Source organism: Toxotes jaculatrix, chromosome 12, assembly GCF_017976425.1.
Source record: "Toxotes jaculatrix isolate fToxJac2 chromosome 12, fToxJac2.pri, whole genome shotgun sequence".
In the NCBI taxonomy this organism is placed as follows: domain Eukaryota; kingdom Metazoa; phylum Chordata; class Actinopteri; family Toxotidae; genus Toxotes; species Toxotes jaculatrix.
This window is the reverse complement of record NC_054405.1, coordinates 15488072-15510180: the sequence shown is the minus strand read 5'-3', so window position 1 is coordinate 15510180 and position 22109 is coordinate 15488072. Positions and strand designations below refer to the sequence as shown.

The following is a 22109-nucleotide window of genomic DNA, read 5'->3' as shown; positions in this document are numbered from 1 at the left end:
TCTTTGATAGAGCAGCAACTGATTGAATTCAGTAATGGATTTTTAACATATTAAGAAATTAGAAAATAGAAAGTGGTCAGCAAGCAGAACTTTATTTCAGCTCCAGTACATGTAGAGAGCACATGGATCAGACCAGGTAAAGGAGGATTATGTTAGACAGAGCTGCAGTCTGAGTGGTAGCACACTAAATTCCAGTCCAGTACACTTGTGGACAAAACCAGTGCCAGGAACTAAATATGGAACTGTCCTGCCTGCAGACATGATTGACATGGACGTCCAAAGTTACACAGAGTTCTTGGTCAGGAAGGAGACTTGATTAGAAAAATCCATACAAAACTGTGTAGGCGAGACTTCTTTTCAAAAGGTAGATACAACTGCAGCAAACAGACATTAAAAAAAATGAGCCTTCAAAAGTTAATGAACTGTTACTTTTTATTTACTGAACTTAAAACACAAGAAAAAAATTAAACAGTAATTTTGGCATGTGCAAAAGTTTGAGGACCTTACTAAGTCAGTAGGGTGAAAGTAGTCATAAGTGAAGTGTCTTGCTCTTCAATCAAGGCTCATTGATCCAACAGCCAGTTCAGTGTTAGAGTGCAGCATTGAAGTGTTAGGTATTTAATTTGTAATGCTGCCCAGGCCAAAAATTCTATATTAGTGATTTGGCAACACAAAATTTTCTGCCATTGTTTCCTCTTCATCAGTTATAAGTAGAGCTGCAACAATCAGTCAATTAATCTCTTAGTTGATAGTAAATTATGTCATTTTTTAAGCAAAAAGGTCAAATATTGGATGTTTCTAGCTTCTCAAATACGAGAATTTGATGCTTTTCTCTGTTGAGCATAGTGAATAGTAAATTGAATATCTTTCTGTAATTATAATGGGCAATTCGTCACTATTTAGTGTCATTTTATGTAGCAAACGATTGGTAGAAAAATAATCAGCAGATTAATCAGTAATGAAAATAATGATTAGTTGCAGCCCTAGTTATGAGCCTCAAAACATGGTCTCAAAACTTGATGTAAGCTACCACACCAACTTTGAATAGTTCCTGAACTTTTCAGAAGAAAACTTTTTGTTCTGATACATAAAGATATTGATATTTAGAACAGTGGATTATAACTGTGGTGGAGAAAGAGCACCTTTGTCAGATGTCACAGACCCACAGAAAAGAATGACGCCTCAACACTTGCAACCACATTCATGCACATAGAATTACTTCAACCCTGGATCAAGACCTTTAGACTTAATGTTTAAATGAGTGGAGTTTGGAGCTGAGCAAGTTATATTCTTGTGGTGGGTTGATGAGTTAGATGAGAGAGCTGATGGTCGGAGCAGAGCTGCACTGTGGCTGACCTGCTGTTCTCCTCAGGAATGTGCTCTGTTTGTGTATTGATTGGCAGGGGGCTCAAACCAGAATGCATGATATAACTCCATTGTTTGGAAATGTGTTGTGGAACAAAAAAACAAACAACAAAAAAAGGAACAGGAACACAGTGATTTTTCAATAAAGTAGAATGAGATGTTGATACCTGATATCCTTCAAAGAAAGATCTGCAAAAATAAACAGTATTTTTAAAAGGCTGTTAAGTCGTCACTGACTTTTAGCAAACAGCACTACAGGTTCCGAGTTACAGTGGCCTGTAGTTGACACACTTAATAAAAGCCCTTTTTTTAATAACATAAAAAAAACAAATATCACAGTGTAAAATGCTGTCAGGATATGTCAGATTTGTCATTTGCTTTTTTGCTCAAAAAATGTGTCACATCCTCCACTGTTGAGCTGTTGGAAATGTGGGTGGTTGGTGGGTGGGTGTGGAGTTTTTTTTTTTTTTTTTTTTCCAAAATATTTTGGGCAACAATGTGAGCTTTCAAAACCAGAAACATAAGCAACAGGCAAATTAATTGCATTGATCTATGAGCAACTTTCCACTTATATCATGAATATTTTATGTAAAATTCATATTGTTGAAAAGCGATCTGATTTGTCTGTTTTCTTCTCATCTTATTTACTCTGATCAGCTCTGCTTTTACTTCTTATCCTCTCATCACATCTCTTTCATCTCCAATGCCTGTCTTTCCATACCTCACCTCCTCTTTTCTCCCCTTCTCATGCAGCTCCTGCAGGGGGAGGAGAGCCTGCTAAACCTCATGATGGAGAACTCCATGCAGTCCACCTGGAAAACACCCCAGCTGGGCCGCAAACCACGAGGGAACAACAAGCCTCGTGCTCGTGGACAACCCACCAGCCCCACCCAGCCCCAGATGCTTCTCTCTGCAGCGGCCGCTTCCGCTGCCAGCAGCCAATCCACTGCAAAGAGCCTCTTGGGGAGTGTGGCGGAGGAAAAGCCCAGTCATGTGGGCCGGAAAGGAGAGAGGTCCAGGGGCTCCTCCAAGGCCCTGCACCACCACCACCTTCATCACCACCAGACCAGGAGCTCTGACCTGCAGGGGGACCCACCACCACAGCCACCCATCTCCAAAATGGATTCCTGTCACATCTCGGAGGACCGCGGCCCCTGGGACAGCATCCACGCAGGGAATGGTGTTGCATCAGGGGCTGGATCTGTTTTCACCACAAGTTCATCTCCGCCTCCGGCCTCCAGCCCTGGGGTCACAGTTCCTGACACAGGGGCGATCCTTCGTGGCGGGGCTCCACGGGTCCGTGTGCCCCGCCAGGGTAAATCAAGAGGCAGGGGTGTCAGTGGAGGTGTAGGGGGGCTGGAGTCCATGGACCTGCCTCTCACAGGAAAGGACACATCCCTGCTGGACGCTACCGAGACTGACGGGTACTTCTCTGACGGCGAGCAGAGCGACTCGGACACACGCTCTGGCGGACGCAAACTCCGCTTGCCACAGTTGCATTCTGGGAACGAGGACCTGTTGAGAAGGAGCGTGTTGGCATCCTAAGGAACTAAGACTCAAATCAACGCACACAAACACAGTTATCCAAGCAGAGTCCCACTGGCTAATTGTTTCTCCATCTGTGCCCAGTATACAGTCTACAAAACATGGCTTGATGGCTTTGTTCAACCAAATCCCTGTCACATTTACCAATGGAAAATCTCTTCAGCTCTTACCTGCTTTGTTTTTGAGAGGGGGGGGATTTGAATGTAGCCGTTTGCCTGTCGTACAGTAAAGCTTCTCCACCGGACCGTAGTTTAGTAGGTAACTTCAAGACGCGATACATTCAACAACTAGGAAACAAACATTACATTTAGTCCCTTTTTTTTTTGTTTTGTGTTTCAGATTTCTTTTGTTTCTGGGCGTTGACGTACCCGGTTCTGGCCTCATGTCTGTGGTATCTACCAGACTTGGGAACAAACACTTTGGGGCATTATTATTATTAATATTCTTCAAGTTGGTTTCAGGGTCTGCTTCACTTTTGGTCTTTTATGGCCTGATATACATCCAACGAGTCCTTGTTTTCTTGAACATATTCAATGAAAAGACAATGTCACACCAGATTTGTTCAAAATATGTGTGGGGATTACGTGGGATACCATGTATTCAGCCTTGAAAAGCACAACTAGCTAGTCATAAGAGCTGTAATGTAAGCACTTGTGTGTATAATAGATGCTCATTCAGGGTTGGGGTCAATCCTCATCATGTTGGCTCAGTTTCAAAATGTACAGTGATTTCATTCTTCAAATTTATCTTCATAGTCAAAAAAAACCATCTCCAGCTTTTCCAAGTCTTGAGTAGTAAACAGATTGACCCCAACCCTGGTGTTCATTCAGATTGTCACACAGAGACACAAACACACAGACATACAGACATACAAACTACCATAAGCAAATCCCTTTGCTCACATCACAGCCGTTGTTGATATATTTGGTCTGACTTTTGTCAGCTGCTTTCAAATTCTTCCTAATTATAAGTTCTTTTTTTTTTTTAGCCTCAATCTTTGGAGAAAAATCATTGTAGAAACTCTGTGCCTTCTGTCGCTCGCCCTGTGCCCCTGCCTCCCCTCAAAACCCCACACACCCCACCTTCTTAATCAACCAAACAATCAGTAAGTAGATCAATGAGTCGTTTTTCAATCGGATTTGTAACAATCAAACCAAAAGGTAATCCAGTCACATTGGTTACCGGGTGTAGCCAGCATTGGGCTCCTTGTCACCTTAACAATTGTCTAGTGCCTGAAACAAGGATGTAAATGCAGCGTTTGCCATTAATCAACAAAGCATCTGCAACAGTTAGCAAAGCAGAGCCATACCGTATTATCGGTGCAAAGAGCTGCCTACTGTTCTGTGCCCCCATAACTAGATCGCTGCAGTCCAGAGCCATCGATGAACAGAGTTTGGCCAGGCTGCACCGTGTGCACCTGCCTCTGTGAGACAGCTGACAGCAACCATAGATACATGTGGACAACAGAAAATAAAATAGTAGCATGCTAGTCGATTCTGTCAAGTTTTGTATTTTGAGCAGCCTGTTTCCTCTGATAGCCATCAAGTCAATGGTATTAATCCATAATGTTTCATTATTCAAACTGCGCATGTAAAAATATGCCCAAAATTTGGGCGAAATCACATAGGGGGGGCAGAAACACACCAGTCTCCCATTTGTATCTGGTCACTGCAGAGTCTCCTCATTTGGCATCGGTTAATTGATGAAACAAAACTGGACAAAGCATGTGACACAATAATCTCACCTCACATGTCCACTTACCAACTTTTCTGGAGTTTTCGACCACTTCTCATGGTCTTCGCTGGCTCCAGCGTCATCTCATGACCTAAGAGTGGAAAAACAAACAAAATTTTTTTTTTAAATTACAGACAGCTTGAAGGTTCTCTGAACCATTTTCCCCTAAACCTTTGCCTTGTTCATATAAAACAATCACTGATTCACTGTGTTGGTTAACATGAGCATCCACTGTGCAGTTCATCCACATCATTTGATGATTTTTGAGACACTGAAGTCTTCAAAAGCCAGTTATTGCTGGTTACTATGTGAGGCCACCAGGGTTTACAATGCAGCCTTTGGGCAACAGTCATCAAAAGAAACGAGTTACTCCTACTCAAGATCATCCACGTGTATCTATGCGATTTATAATTTTGACGCCCAATACAGTTTTATTCGGCTAAGCATGGAGCAGTTTTATGGCACCAGTATGGCAACCACTGAAGTTTGACGGGGCCAAGCTCTCGACACTGATGGCTCTGCTGCACCTTTTCCTCCTGTTAGTTGAATGACAATGTAATAATCAGCTTCAGAGGCCTGCGCTCTTAAGTTCAAGAATTGAGTTGTTTGTAAATTTGTTTTTAAAAAAAAATAACTTTTTGTTGTTCTCTCAGAGAGTTGTATTTTGTACTTAAGCAGTCCATGGTATTCTCAGGGGTTAAAAAAACTTTTAAAAAAGAAGAATAAAAGGTTAAAAAATTTATCGAAAAAGCGACGCAAGACGTAGATACATATATATATATACATATTTTATATCATATACAATATATATATATAAAGTGATGTGTGTATGTCTAGAAACTTCCTTATTTGGCAAGCTTCACTGTTTGAACTCCTACATGACTACTACTGAGCATGCTCCTTCTCTCAGTGTGACCATTAGACCATCAGCCCTGGGTTCACCTGTCTCAACCAATAATTAATGCTCATTTTAACTTGTCACCAGTTACCAGATGACCGGGAGAGGTCAGATAATATTGACTTGGTGGTCAACTACAAGAAGGGACTTTCTTTTCATTCACTTACCTTTCTTGCAGCTAAGATCCCACCCATCTGGGGCCAAATTGGGGTGAAATAAGTGATTTTTAAGGGCTGCTTTACCCAGGTCTGATGAACAGACATTTAAATAGAGGTGCAAGTCCAATCTACTTCCTCTGTTTTTTTTTTCTGTGTCGACAGCTTCTAACCTGTCCTCTGAAGTGACCACACCAAAGAACAGATCTGTGTATCAAAGCAGCATATTTACACCGTATCTACAAAACACATACACATGCTCCGTCTCTGGTTTTCAAGATGAAAAATGTTAAGATAAGGAAGTCAAACAACTCTGCCAGCGCTGTCCAAATCGGTTCGGTTAGAAACACTGTAAGCTCAGGCACGGTGCCGTGGTGTTGTGTGAACCCCTTTACTGGCGCTGATAATTCTATTACACCACCACCAATAAACTGAACCTGAATTCTCCCCGATCTGCATTCATGGGGGTTCACACAGAAAAGCCTGTCAATGGCTGGCGATGGTCCGTAAACACAGACTCACACATATAAACCCCCTTCAGAAAAAGCCAAATGCTGCTTAACTGAACACACAACATACAGCTCACACACAGACACACACACCAGAGCTGGTACAACAGGGTTATAATGTACAAGATGACTAGTTTTTTATGTATATGTGGTCCTGACTGCATCAGGAAGCATGAGCTTACTCAGAGTGAAACGCCCCCTAACAGCAGGAGAGTATTAGTACAGGTGACAGTCACTGTCTCTTTTGTCCTTCAGGTGTAGCCATCATAGAAGATTCATTGTTAGTCTGCCACACTCTCTTTTGGGACAGAGAGGCAAAGTCTGTAAAAACCCTCTTTTAAAAGGTGGGCGGGGGGGGGGGGGCGGTTTGAACTACAACAGCATAAATACAGGACAGGTGGACGATTCTGGGCTTCTATGTTGGCTACCACTTTTACAATTCACATGGAAACTGATCATAACAACACAGACAACAACAATAACCGTAACAAAGCTTGTGTTATGAAGTGAGGATGTGGTGAAGTATCATTACGGTCCACAGAATCCTCCGCTGGGTGGTTATTACCATTCATGTATTGCTAAGACAGAAAAATGTAATCTTGGTTTCAATATTCAATGTTCAGAGTAGCCTGACTTTGTAGACAGTGGTATTAGATAAGGCCTCAACATGTGCGGCCTTAACATGTAGTAGCAAATGCTAAGGCTGCACAGTGCTGACAAGAAAAAACATGAATTTCCTCTGCAGAAAGTTGTGGAGGTGGCTAGGTGAGTTAGACTGGCTGTTTCTAAAGATCCTCTCTCATTTGCAAGTCAGCGTTTAACCCAAGATCAGCACTGTAATACCTTCTCTGGCAAATTGCCATTTTGATTAATTGCAGTTTCAGGGGTTTTTTTCCTGGACATTGTGCAGCCTTAGCAAACACAAACTGGTTATTATTCTATATTTACAGTGTGGCTTCAATGCCCTCTCCTTACGCTTCGTAGATACTGTAGACTGGAGTCTTTTGCAGGTTCTTTTTATCAATATCCACTAGAATACAACTTCAAAGCATCACTGTCCTGTGTGTGGTACACTGGTGTGGGTGTTGGCTCACAGCCCGAAAAAGTGCTCTGATGATCTTTGAATTTTGCAACTCTGACAGGTCAAATATCCACGATATGAGATTGTGTATATTTTTCCTCTCTTTTCCATATTTAATCTTTAATGGTGTTTAAATTTTTTGCGTCAAAGTGAAGCATCAGTGTCAGTATCAGCAGAAAAAACTGTGAAATATTGGAGGTTACGTCTTCTGTGCCTTCTTACCATTTAGAGTGCATAGTTAAGACATTATGCGTAATGGATAAATATACAACTATACAGTTTTCTAAGTGGTGAGCTGGTGCATGTGTCAGAAACAACACTCTCCCCCAGGTGTTGGCATGAATGCTACACCACAGAAATAAGCTGGTGGGCATTGTGCATGTAGTGGCAGGTCAGAAACACACCTACACAGAGATGAATTCCTAGACTTAAGCTGAAAAGCCGTTCAAAGGCCAACACTGATTGCTGCAGGTAATTGGAACCTCGCCCACAATTCACACAGCTGCTGTCTACTGTACCGACACTGTTGTAAAATTCCTTGGAAAGACATCACTGCACCAGCAGGGCTGGGTTCCTCAGAACTTCCTCAGCTGCACAAAGATCATGTTTAAAGCTTTTTATTAGCAGAGAGGTAGGTTAGGGCCATCCACCAATAAAATGCTGGGAAATTTTGGTGTACAAGCCAATATGTGCTTGACTTGGAACAAAAAAAAAAAAAAAAAAAAAACCTTTAAATTCCAAGTGTTACTCCTGGTGGACGAAAGTTTGATTTCCACTATTTTAAGACACAAAGTGATAAATGCGCTGATGTGGTTTTGGGGAACCAGAGGGGCATCAGAATGCTGTTCATACAATATCTCTTTTCCTCTGTGGTTGCTCCTTTGTCCAGTAAGAAAGTGGTTTGAGGCTGTCGTCAGGTCAGTGAAGCCTGGATTGGCCAATGCTTAAAACCTTGATGCCCCAACTTCACTCTCAGGCCAGGGTTTCTATTTTCCCACGGAATGAGCTTTCAATCAAAGTAGTCTGGGGACACGAAATACCTGCTGGGCTCATGTGAAAGCAGTCATTATCTCTGTAACAAAGGTCAATGGGAATTACTGCTAATACACCTTGTTGCAGATTATGTACATTGGATTTTCTTGAAAAGCCTAGAATCCAGAATCGAAATCTTGATGAAAGTTTTATTTATTCTAAATCCGTTTGGAAATGCAGACTTCCTTATGTGATTGAGTGAGACCCGATGACTGCTTAGTACTTTCTGTTTCTGATATCATTGACAGTCCTTGCTTTAATGTCCTACGCCAGCCATACAAACCCACCCACCTACCTACCTACCTACCGCTGGAGTTTATATACATCTACAATTATGTATAATACTGTTCAACTACTACTAGAGACATTTTCATTTTCCGTGTTTTGAAAAAGCCTTTGTAAGCTGTTTTTTTTTTCTTTTGTAACGCTTTAGCTGGCCACCGTGGCTCGTATCAAACTAGAAAGCTGACTCATTATCTGCTTCCTCTGTTTTTACTGGCGCTTTGCTCTCCTCTCTGTTACAGCAAAGTTATGGCTTCAAGGTCTCAACATCCACAACCCAGACACACTGCACAGATTGGAGCTTTAGTCATACAAACTCCTTTCACAGGCAGAGCTACTGTGGAGGCAGAATCAAGCTCATTTGTCGAATTAAATCTAAATTGGTGGAATCAAAGAGCCACAGTGATTTGAATCAGAGGGCCTTTAGTTGGTCATTCATAGTGTTGAAAGATAACTGGTATGCCAAGATCAATACAGGAAAGTACAGTCAGTATAAACTCAGAACGTCAGTTAGGCAGACAAGTTAAACTAGGAGCATTACAACTATATTACCACCATATGTACATGTATACCAAAAGCAGTGCTTTGCAACTGTTTTGATAATCATGTAATCGTTTAAGTCTATTTTAGAGTTGCAGTGATAAGTCAAGGAATTCATTAGACAAATGACAAAAAAATGAATCAACTATTTTGATAACTGAATAATCTTTTTTTAAGCAACTTTTTAAGCAAACGACGACATCACCTTGAGCTGTGAGAAATCGTAATAGGTATTTTTCAGTATTTTTTGATATTTTATAGACAAAATAATCAGCATATTAATTGATGATGAAAATAATTAGTTTTAGCCGAAGTAACTTTTCAAACAAAAATGCCAAACATTCCCCAGTTACAGCTACTCAGTTATGACGGTTTTCTGCTTTGTCTTATAAAGTAATAAACTGAACTGAACTGAATAAACCGAAACCAGCAATCTGATGGGCTCACCTTGGGCTGAAGGAAGTGGTAATGGGAATTTTTCATGATTTTCAGGCAGTGACATTCAACAAAGATCCTTGCGAAATAGGAATGTTGTGCTTCATGTTTACCCCTGAGACCAGATCATTTAACAGCACGTTCTAAACTACCAATTTCACCGCCTGCCAATTTCTAAGAAATACACAAATCACAGTAATCCCGCAACGAGGCTGCCAAGGTTGCAAACGATTAATCCTTTGGTCTGTGAAATGTCAAACACATGTTTTGAGAGCCCAAGGAGATGTCTTCAAATGCTTTGTTTCATCCAACCAATGGTTCTAAATTCAGTTTGGAATTATATGAAAACAGAGAAGCAGCAAATCTTCACATTTAAGAAGCTGGAACCATATTTACAGTTTTCGCTTGGGGAAATAACTATAACAATGAATTGATTATCAAAATTGTTTCCAAGTTCATTTTCATTCGCTCAAATTATGAATTAATCAACTAATTGTTTCACATGACTCATCGGCTTCCTGAGAAGTTAGAGCTTTCTCAGCTGCTGATAGCTGTTTTCCATGTGTATTTTCATGTTAAAGGTTGAAAGAAACCTGAAGAAGCACACGTCTAAATTATGTCCTCCTATTTTTTTTTTTCTTTTGAGATTTCAGTTGGCTTCGGTGCAGTATCACATAGGTAGATACACTCTGTGTCTGGCTCCACTAAGGTTCAACACAATGAGATTACTTCTGCCTCCAGAGCAGATTTAAGAAGTGTTTTTAAGACTAAATCTCCCATCTGCACAAACTGCGCACCTTACTCTGCCTCCGCCATCCAACATCCTCCCTGTTTGTTCCTCCTCCTCTCTCCAGCAGCAAAGTCCCCCCTGCTGCTCCATCCTGAATCCCCAAAAGCACCCCTCCTGTTGTATCCCTCCTGTCCACAACTCCTCTCTCCTCCTCTCCTCCTGTCCGCTGATCAGCCTCCTTTGGACAGGACATGGCTCTTTTTGAATCACATATAAAGCATAGGACTATCCAAAAAAAAAAAAAAACAAAAAACAAAAAAAAAGTAAAAGAAGAAAAAAGGATTTCTGTAGCTTTAAGGACAAATAATGACAGGCACGTGTTGTGGAAGTATGTGTGAGGAGGGGAAAACGTTTTGCTCTGGCCTGGAGAAAGAGAGCGAGGGAAGAGGAGAGTAGAGACATGGATAAAAAGAAAGAGAGGAGAGGAGGGAGACATTTACTGAACCGTAGCCAGAGAGGCAGACAGAGAAAGAGTACAACTTGTTCTTTCCCCAGCGTTCTGTTTGCAGTCTGTCCGCACAGTCAAGTTAACAAGCAGCTAATATAAACAACACCAGGCCCTTCCCTTCTCCTTGCCCTCTCGCCTCCTCATCGCCATCTCTTGCTCTTTTTCTTTCTGCTCTCTCTCTCTCTCTCGCTCTCGCTCTCTCTCTCTCTCTCTCTCTCTCTCTCCGTGCAGCCAGGTCTCCATCCAAGTATTTCTTTTACAATCTGTAACAATCGAATTAGGAAGGCAGAATGGGAACGGGCAAAATATGCAATAAATGGCATGAACAGCCCGGAAAACAATTCAGTTTTGTTAGAGAATATTTTAATACCGACTATGACTTCCTATATAAATCACCCTCCACATTACTCAGCAGTAAAGACCAACAACAAACAAGTCTTACAAAGATAATTGTCAACAGATCCCATGAAAAAACCAAACCCAACAATGAACTGATCTTATTAATAACTACTGTCTGTGTGTATCCAAAGCCTGATGCATTGTGTTCCTCTGTGTCATAGATTCAAAGAAAAAAAAGTAATCAGTGAGTCACACTGTTCTATTGACATGTTCCTTCATTAACGTGAACAAACACAATGTTGTTTTACACACACACACACACAGTCCTGCTTCTGTAAATACTCAGTAGAACACCAACTGTGTATTAATCCGCAGCTGAAAATAGTCACCAACAATTGCAGAGCTTACTCATAGTTGATCAACGTTTGCTAGAAATTATAATGCTGCTTTAGGAAATAATTGAGTATTTTTTTTTTATTTTTTATGAAAGGATATATTTGTGAGCTGTTTTTAGATACGTACGCGTTCAGCAGAAGCAAATAGGCTTAATTCAATTCATTCTAAATTTAGCTTAAAGCGTAAATGTCCATATCAAGTTGCACAAAAACGTTTATTTTCTGGCATGGTCATAGCCGGCTACAGTAACTGTCTTGATTCAAGTTTTGGTCTTGCTGGATTTTGTTGGGGGGAAAAATTCATCAAAATCGTGTGTCATCCCCAAGTTTTAAATAAATTAAAATTTATGTTTTTAGGCATAAAGCTCAGTTAAGTTAAATAGTTGCGTATCAAAGAGACGGACTAATGCTGAGTTGGTTTTGGTATTTCCATTGGATTTCTTCAGATGATAGTAAGACAAAAAAAAAAAAGAAACACCAGCTTTATTCTTTAAATGTCACATTCAGCCAGGTAAACTTTTTTTTACTTATATATCCATAATCACAGATTGTGGCAATGTGTGTAGATTTATTTTTTTAACTTCAAACCTGGATGGAAACTTGGCTTGAGTCCCATTTATGCTTTCTCTCTCACAATGTGAGCAATTTATTCAACCTCCCTTTACATCTGGTTTTACCATTAGACTCATGGGAGGTTCAGACTCTGCTCAGACATACATCACCGCAGACAAATTGAGGTGTAAATGCGACCAAGACTCACTGAAGATCCATTTGGCCAAAACTACCGTCTCCCACTGATGGTCAAAACAACATTTGGTCACATTAAATTTATGTTCTGCTGGGCACTATACACAAAGCATAAATATAACAAAAGGGCGTGGGTGGGAATCTGTTTTATGAAGGAAAGAGTGATTTCAGCGCGAGCACCGGAGACACTTTACTTCCAGGTGTAAATGTAATCTGGATAAATCACGTCTAGACACAATCTGGATTTAAAATGCAAGTAAAGACCATTTGTTAAGAGGCCCTCTGCACTGTATTTCTGTCTCTGCTCTTTCTCCCACTTGCACTTTCACTGCTCTGTCTCTGCTTTATTTCTTTCTCTTGATTTGATGTTTTATCTTTTTGTTGTTCTTCTTCTGTGCTGTTGTAACCTGATTTCTTTATCTCTCTCTCTTACACACAAAGCAAACGTTTATCATCTTCCTCTGAGGCAAATATGTACTGTCTTTGTTTGCTTCCATTGTCCAATCTTTGATAAATGCAGGGCAGCAACAGCTGTTTTGATTGCCCAAATTGGGGAAGGTGCAGCCTCTCTCTTTATGCTATTATTCTGAAAATGCATGTGTGTACAGACTGGCGTGTGTGTGGTTGCAGGGGGCTCAGAAATGAGTGAGCAGACACGAGAAGAAATCCTGGTTTGTGTGTGCATGGCAAGAGAGAATCTGGGTTAAATGTGGTTAAAACTGTACAGCAGGTCAGCCGTTCTCCCGGTGAGATGACTGACCTTTTGCTGCGCTCTCCCTTTGTTCTACTCAAATCTTTTTCTTCCTTGTCTTCCTCATCTGAAGGGAACGTAAGGTGTGTTCAAACAGAACGCAAGATGAAACTTAGACAACTGGAAAGATGCAAATGGGCACAATTAGATGTTAAATTGCCTGGGGGCTGCATGAACTGAGGCGAAGACATGACCGCATCTGAAAACCGCAAGATGTACAGAGACGAGAGGAGAAAGGAGAGGGACTGACGAAAAACAAATAAAGTCAGGTACTGGTGAGCAGTCACACACACACACACACACACAAACACACACACACACTGTCACTTCATATGTTGCTAATGTCTGTGCAGTCAGTACATTAGTTGTTAAGGGGAATGCACAATGGTCCATTGGTCAAATTTGCATGAGTAATGTGAGGCAAAATTTTGCTGCACTTTCTGTCTGAACACACCTTTAGCAAACGTTCACACTAAGCCGGCTAAATTTTGAAAATGCGTCATCGACCAAATCATAGTTTTCTGATTGTCCTCTGACAAAATTGGCATAAATACTTACTGACAATGTGTCCTGTAGAATTCGATATGTTCAATCACAAAATGAATCACACAGAAAGTCAGAGGAAAGAGAAAGTTGTCGTGTTAACTCCTGATCAGACTTTTATCACCGTTTCCCAAAAGCTCACTGACAGTAAAACACAAGGCCAGCAATTATTCACTCAGGTGACTGTTTTTGAAAAGCTTAATTTTATGTTGAGAGAGACACCGGCTTAGTGTGGACAAAGGGACAAAACAGATTTAGCTGGTTTATTGTGGATGTACTCAAACACTTCCCTTTCTCCTCCTTGTGTTTTTTTCTCTCTATCACTCTCTCTCACTTGCTCTCCTTCACTTTGTGCTTCTTTGATAATTTCTGTCTCCCTCTAAGCTCCACTTCATGTCTCTCTTTATCTTTTGACACTCTCTCCTCCTGTTTTTCTCTGTATCTCTCCTGTGCAGTGCAGAGCAGGCAGTTTCTGACTCTCATTAATAACATAAGAAAATTCTCGCTCCCCTCTCCTGACCTGCAGTTCTCAAAGTTTTCTCCCTCGGGTTTAAAACACATTATGAAACAAGAATTCAGTGGAGTTTTGGTTTGCAAAACTTCATCAACTTTCAACAAGCAACTTTTTTTTATACCTTCTCCTGTAAGGACTCTGAGATTTTTTTTTATGTTAATCAGTTACTTTAAGCACTTAGTATGTTCTTGTTTGTTGAAAGAAGGTTAATTGATTAAGCTGCCTCTTGTTTGAACAGTTTCTCTCCCTTCTCTCTGCTCTCTCATGATATTTTCAAATATTATTGGGTATCATTCTGCATCTTATTGGTCATATTTAGGCACTATTTGAATACCAATCAGCATCATCCAATCAGAGCAGAGCTGGACACAGGCCCTTTCCCCTCCTCCTCCTCCTCTTGTCTTATTTGTCCTTTTAAAGGTGTTAAAATCTCTGCTGCTGTGTCCAGTTTCTCCTCCACTCTGCATCGGTTCTTCAATAAAATAATATGAATGTTGCAGGAGTTAATCCTTCTGTATTCTTTGTTTCAAAGAATGTTGTGCCATTTGTTAATAGCAAAGAGAACTATTGAACATATATGAAAAAGAAGAGCTATTTTAAATTATTTTTTGGCTTTTTTTGCTATATTTATTTTCTTGTATTAGAATCTTCTTTGTAGGAGGGAAAAAAAATCAAAAAATGTATTTTTCATTAGTGCGAAAAACCTATTTTCTTCCTTTTTGTACAATTTCGATGTTTTAAGCGAGACTTTGAAAAGCAATATGAAGATGATGACGATGTTTCCTGTGACTGTATCTGCATGCTGTTTGTGTTGCCTTAATGATGGCTGCATCCCACTATAACCCCGCCGACCCCACCCCCCAACCTGTCCGCCCCCTCCATCCCTCCCAACTCTGATCCCGCCCCCTCAACTTCCACCCTCATCTGATGGAGTCCTAGTCCCATCTGATCCAGTCCAGACCAATCCAATCCAGTCCAGTGCAGTCAATAAAGCAGTGCTTTCTGTGTACACAAAACTTTCTGCCTTTCATTCTTCTTCATCACTGAGGGTTTCACCTGTCTTTCTAACTGATTCACACAGAGGGGAAAGTCACTTAAATTTACAAAATGCTCTTTTTAGCCATGAGTTAGTATTCATAGTATTTTCATTATATATCTTAATTGTTTTAGTAACAGATACTTTTGTATATTATAGAAAATGTGCTACATAGTAAACTACTAAATGTAAATGACAAAGTTTTTTGTTTTTGTTTTTAGTAATTGGACAGAACAGAACTTCAGATGTATTTATATTCGTATTGAAGTTTACTTGTAGACAATGAAAAGCACTAGACAAAAAATTTGAAGTGTCTCTTTTTAAAATCAGTATAGAGAAACTTCACCATGATTCAGATTTGGGGAAGAGAAAAATACATAAAAGGTTTTAGAGTCATTATCAGACCCCCACCCTTAAGAGGTCAAAGAACAAAAATTAAGTATTATTAAAATTACCAGGACTCACACTAGAGCTGTTTTTGACCAAAAGCAGCAACCTGCCAAGAAAGACCTTCATCAGGGAAGCAGCCAGGAACCTCAAGACCACTCCAGCAAACTCCAGTGTTCTTCAAAAATGATGGAATAACCGCTTGAACAGAAAGTGGCCCTCAAGAAATTCAGAAATCAGCCTCTCCTAAAAAGCAACACATGGCAGCAGCCTGGAATCTGTCAAAACGTGTGTGAAAGACAGAGCGTGACGCAAAAGATTCTGTGACCTGACAAAATAAAAATTCTAATCACTTCAGCTGGAATGCAGAGTGTCTGCTGGAACTGGGCAGAGCTTATCAACCCTCTAACACCATCCGTACCTCGCAGCACGATGGTGCAGCTTCAGACTTGGCCAGAGAGAACAAGAAGACTTGGCCAGAAGTCCAGAAGAACAATGCAGGGATCCAAACACAGGCAAATCTCGAGGAGAGCATGTTTCTGAGTGCCAGAGGCCTGAGAGTGGGGCCAACAAATTTCTGCTCCAACAGGACTCAAACATGCTGCCAAATCAACGCTGGAGTGGCTTCACAGCAAGAATGTGAAAGTCCTTCAGCGGCCTCAAAGCCCAGACGTGAAACCCAGAGAAAATCTGTGGAATGACTTGAAGATCAAGCCATGTCTGCAAAACCCAAATGTGCCAAGCGGATGCAGATGTTTCCAGGGAGAAGGTAAGAACAGTTGCTGTTAAAAAGTATCATCTCACATTTGAATACCTTTAACGCTCCATTAATCAATATTTTTATTTTAACAACGGATCAAATGACAATGTGCAACGTGAAACAGGTTAGACATTGTGAAAAACCAACAGAAAATTATCTCCCAGCTCTGCTCTCTCAAATGTTTAGCGTCTGAGCTTAATTTTTTTGGTGTTATGGCCACAACTCTACTGTTTTGATTCGCTCTCACTTCTACTATCAACCTTGTTCCCAGGCACAGCAGGGAGCTGTTTGCAGCAAAGAAATCTCTGATAAACCCATTGGAGACTGCCTACCCAGTACTAAGCATCAGACAGACAAGAGCCTCATGTAGACTGGATCTATTTCTCTAAGGTAGGTGGGGCAATTTTAACATCACCTGCACTCATCAGTAATTATTACAGCTGCAACTTCCTACTGTTTTTCAGTGAACTTGCTGGTCCTCCTGTAATTAAAATCCCGCCTGGAGCAACATCCTTGTATTTTGAATTGAGAGACAAAAATGTTTTTTCTTATTTGATAGACAAAAAGATATTAACACCAACATAAAGACCTATTTGGGAACCAATGCAGGAGATGATAAAAAAAATTAAAACCATCAGGTGAGCAAGACCCCTAAAGCTCATCAAATGAGCTGTTGTAATGGCTGGCACTGATATTGTTTTTAGGCTTTCTCCTGTGGAATGTCCATCTCTATTATAGATCAAATCCAGTAATTTTGTGATGGTTAAAATGCTGTCCAGAGCAATGAGTTACATTACCGGGGAAAAAAGAGAATATTTTATTCCCCACCTTCCCTTGTAATGTTAATCCTGTCCGAATGGGGCTAAAGATAGCAACTAGCAATGCTGCAACCTAGTGCAACATATAGCATTTTTCCCTCTGGATGGTGAACACTGGTCTTACATTCACCTAGTGGCCACAGACACCACTCCAAATGAATGCTAATATTGCTCTATATCTGCTAGATGTTTAATGTATATGTTATACTGGGGAAAAAGGGGTTCATGTGATGTGTTAAGATATCAAAATCTTAACAAATATAAAAGTTTGCATCATCAGGTTATGTGAAAAGTGACAGAAACAGTTGAACAAATGAAAAAAAAAAGAGCAGGAGAGAGAAGTTCAAACCCAGTATACTTTCACACCTCTGCACAGCTGGCCAATTAAGGTGTGAAGTGGGTGTGAATGTTGGATTGTCGGTTTCGGAAAGTTACAGAAACAGTCGGACGCAGTGACGCTGAAAAGCTGTGGGAGGAGGGGGGGTTTCCAAAGCTATCCGACCAGCTGACAAGCACTTCTGACATACTGGCCCCCAACTGTTAACTACTATAAAAACAATTTAACTCGACAATATGCCAGTATTGTGTTTACAGCTTTGTTCGCTACCCCTAACTATAAACAAAAACATTTAATTAATACTTGCTAAAAAAAAAAATAGTCAAGCAAAAAATGCACACAATTTCAGCATTTGCACTCTCTTACTTTGTACAAACAAATTACAGGTTACAGGTTGCTCTCAATTTTTCAATATATTTCGTGTCAGTGAAACAATCTGTTAACCTATACAACACATTTAAAGGATGTAAAAAAAACAATACTGTCTTTAACAACCAAAACCTATAGTATATCTATATACCACAGTCCGAGATAAAAATTAAATCCAAGCAATCCATGGTGAGAGTATAAAGACTACACACAAGACTACTGCCACAAAGTTGATAAGTTATGCTAAATTGAGAGCACAAATTACTAGATATTGCACATGTATTTTTTCTTTTTTTTAAATCTGTGATTTCGCCATAGCTCTGTATTTTTGTTTCATTTGCAAAAAGATTTTGAAATCGCATGATATTTTTAAGTAAGTAGATACATCTTGAAATATTTTTGAATTCAGGCTGTAGCACCATAAAAGGCAGGGAAAAGGCTGGGTCTTTAAATACTTTATGAAGGCACAGTGAATACAGACTCTGTTCTCATGAGTTTATTTCAGGGCCTTGGAGGAAGAAACAAAGGTTGATTAATCAGCTACTCATCATTTTCTGTTTTACTTCTCTCTCTCTCTCTTTTTTTATTTACTGTAGCTCTGTTTTTTCTCTGTCATAATCTGACCATCTCCTCCAGCTGTTTTCTATCTGCCTTATAATAAGACAGACCTTAACTCTCTCATCTATCTCATTCACACAAACACAACCTGGAAACAAGCCAAACAAAAAGACATATTCACAATAATGGAAATCAATTTAGCAGCACAAAGCAAAAGCACCTGGAGAGACTTCATGCACCTGGCTTTCCTCACAAAGCTTTCATTTTCATTCTTTTCCTCTGGGGCCCTTTTGAAAATCATTTTGCTTTGCAATCTAAATGTTATTTTTCCAGGCTATTGTGAAGGCTTCTGGTTCAATCTGCTGTATAGTTATACTAACCCACTATCCCACCACAACTTCAGGGATTTTGAAAGGCAGTGTTGGGTACATTTTTTTTCGTGTATAAATTCAGGGTTTTATTTCCTGTTTCATCCAGCTTCACATCCTCAGATGGTGTTTGCTAAACAGCATGATGAAGTTTCAGAGCTGAATGTGCCACAGAGGGACTGAGGAGAACTTTTTCATGCACCTGCCACAGTGCCTGGTGTTTTTGTAAAAATTCATCTGATTTATAAGTTCAAATTACAAAGTAAGACTGGAGTATAGAATAACATTCTCTGGTGTCAGGTATTCCCCATATTAAGGTATTGAATACATCAAAGTCAAACTTTCATATAAATAGCAGTAATCAAGCTCTCAGTCCACCAAAAACTAGCCTCATATTAAAGTTTCTACATGAAAAAATTAATTAACTGAAAGGGTCTGTTCACCCAAATGATCAAAAAACATATTTTATCATGTGGCAATACAAAGTAAATTTGCAGGGTCATTCATTTACTCGAGGGCAGCTCTCACACAGTCTGTCCACTGATCCATTATCCCCGCCGTGCAGAAATTTAAGCCTGATTGACTGAGACTGCAGAAACACATAACAGAGATCTGCCAGGATCACCAGCTGATAACTGAGGACCATTTGAATTGGTTAAAGAATCTTTGATGATGATGGAGGAAAAATTGATCTACTCTCCATGTAGCCACTTCTGGCTCATTATAGGCTTTTATAATTGCAATGAGATTTGTTTTCTTTTCTAGAAATGTGTCATATTCTTTGTGATACTCTAAGTCTTGCTGGCGTTTTGCGTATCCTTCCTGGCTTCTTGTAATTGTATTATTCTTACAGCTAACTGTCCTACCATGTGTCAGTGAGGAATGCAAAGTATTGTGGATCATCAGCTAGCTCATTAGCTTTCTAGTAAACACACAAGCTCAATGAGGAATGCTAATAAGCTTTGTCCTAGTCCAAAAGACGCAAGGCAGAAAGTAGTTTCCTCCACAATGTGACAAGTGGCTGGCAAAGAAAAATGACAGACGAAAATTCAAAATGTCAAGGAATCCATTTAACAGCCTTTTCTTCTGGCAGTCAGTTAATCTGACACATTGCTGAAGAATCAATAGAGAGCAGAAAGCTGTTTGGAGAAACAGTTGGCAGATGACATCCACCACTGTGAAACCGTGAAATCCACATCAGTTTCAGGACGTCCAGCAAACGACAGAGGAAGGAGGTGCGTGGCTCTGCTCGGGGGGGGGGGGGGGGGGGGGGGGTTATAGAACAATCCTATCTGTTACGATCTGATATATTGTTCTACACACACAGTGACAACATATATACATCAGCAGATCATCATAGTCCTGACACAAGCACTTGAGCCTTTTTCTCTCGTTTTTATTCCCTGCTCCCAGGAGATCCTTATCAACTACAGTAACACATCCAGCCCAGACCAGTATTTTCACATCAGGTGTTGAAACCATCCAGTACAACAACAGGCTGAAATGTCAAGAGGCCACTGGGGTTTAGTGTGTTCCTGATGAATTATAAGTCGTCTAGTTCCTCTTAAAGCAACAAACAATGGTCTCAGCTAAGAGTTCGGCTTTTAAAAAAAAGGAAAAAACGATGCCAGATCCTGTGGACATGAAAGATAGTTTGTTTTTGTTGCTGTTGGTCCTGGTCCAAGCCTCTCTGCGGCAAGTGATGCAGAACTTCCCATACGAGATCCCTTTTAAATACTTAGTACAGTCAAAGGAGGGTGGAGGTGAGAAAGAGGGAGGGCCATGGACAAGACCAGAGAGAGATCTGAGACCAATGTGTCTGCAAGTTTTAGTTCTGTAACTACAAATCAGAACTTAAACAAGACTGGACTTATGAGTAACAAAAAACGTTAAGTTTTTGATAAGTATCTTTAAATTTGGTTATTATTAAAGAGTTGAAACCAAGATGTGTACCCAACAGAATGTTTCATAATTAAAAGCTGGATCAGCAATTTGGGAAATACATTTTTTTCTGGTGGAGAATTATATGAGAAGATGGATACTACTCTCATATCTGTTAAAGGATAGGTTTAAGTCTGTCTTAAAACAATGTACACTGGAACAGTCGATCCTTGCTGTAATAATTCCCCCTTCATCTCCCAAAATCCTTTCATTGTCAGCAATGGGGGACAAAATTCACAGTCCAAGTTCATCTGAAGCTAATATGAGCCTTAGTTCCTCAAACCAAGTGGATAGCTTTCCAACCCTAGAAATACTGGTGAAAGAAATGCTAAATGAGAGATTACACTGAGCTATAGAACAGAGTGGAGCAGAGGCTAACCCAGACATGACATCAGGACTTCCACTCTCTATCACGGCTGGACTGAGTGTTTTACTGTCCCAGCAATGCCAACAAAGTCTTCTCTAGTAAAACAGAGTGGCTTAACTTTGGGAGTTGCCCTCTTCCAAGTAAACCTTCACTCATATCACATCAGCTTAATAGTTTTGAACCCAGACTTCCACCATTGACCCTGTCATAAGAGTCATGTACAGACAGTCTGCCTTCCTCTACAAGGGGAAAAAAAACCTTTAGAATTGTATTGCATTAATATAAATTTGGAGTTCAAATATGAAACTTAAATCACCTAAAATAGTATATATAACTAACACAGATTTAATACATTGTTAATATTCTGTTCACCCATCACCATCATCATGGCTTGCCAATTTACTGAGTTGTTTTTTGTTTTTTTTTTAGATTTTATTGGCACAGATACTTTGATGTACTGTTGGCATAAAATTCTTTCACTCCAACAGCTGCCTCAGGGTCTTTATACACATCTCTGTCTGGCATCATCCTCTGTTCAACCTGGCAATGAAATATCACCTACTGTAGGGTATAATATTCTCTCATCTAATCTCCCCATGACCGTCTCGCCCCCTTGACTGCCTCTCATATTAGTCATGGATCACTTTGCTTTAGAAAGACATTTTCTAGTGTCTAACATTATGTCAAACCATTCCCTCTTCATGTCTCTGATTGTCTCAACCATGCCCTTAGGAATATTCTCCTCTGATTATGAGCACTCAATTGCACATTGCAGGTATTGCCACACCACTGCAGACATAATCACAGTACAAAATGCCCTCTCAGGTCTTCTTGCCATAATAATCATTTTCTTGCCATGTTCCTTCCTCTCAGACAGGCCTTTTCAGAATAGGGGCAACAGGATGGTCTGCTCAGATAGATTATGACAGTCTGAAGCTGGTCATAAAATGCTGCCCGCTGTGTGCTGCCATACTAGAGGCAGAGAAGGACAGGAGAATATGCAGCTGAACCACATTTGCAATGCTGCCCATGACTGCTTGTTTCCTACTGGTAAATAATTCAGGT

The 22109-nt window shown here is 40.2% G+C and overlaps 1 protein-coding gene across 2 annotated transcripts in view; it reads left to right on the top strand.

Annotated features, from left to right (window-relative positions):
- The window catches only part of jade2 (jade family PHD finger 2), a 162390-nt gene extending 151726 nt beyond the window's left edge, over positions 1-10664 (top strand). For both annotated transcript variants that reach the window (XM_041052405.1, XM_041052404.1), the window contains one exon: positions 2119-10664. In XM_041052405.1, the coding sequence (XP_040908339.1) occupies positions 2119-2910 (792 nt within the window). In that variant the 3' untranslated portion in view covers positions 2911-10664. The remainder of the gene's footprint in view (positions 1-2118) is intronic.
- Positions 10665-22109: the final 11445 nt, after the last annotated feature.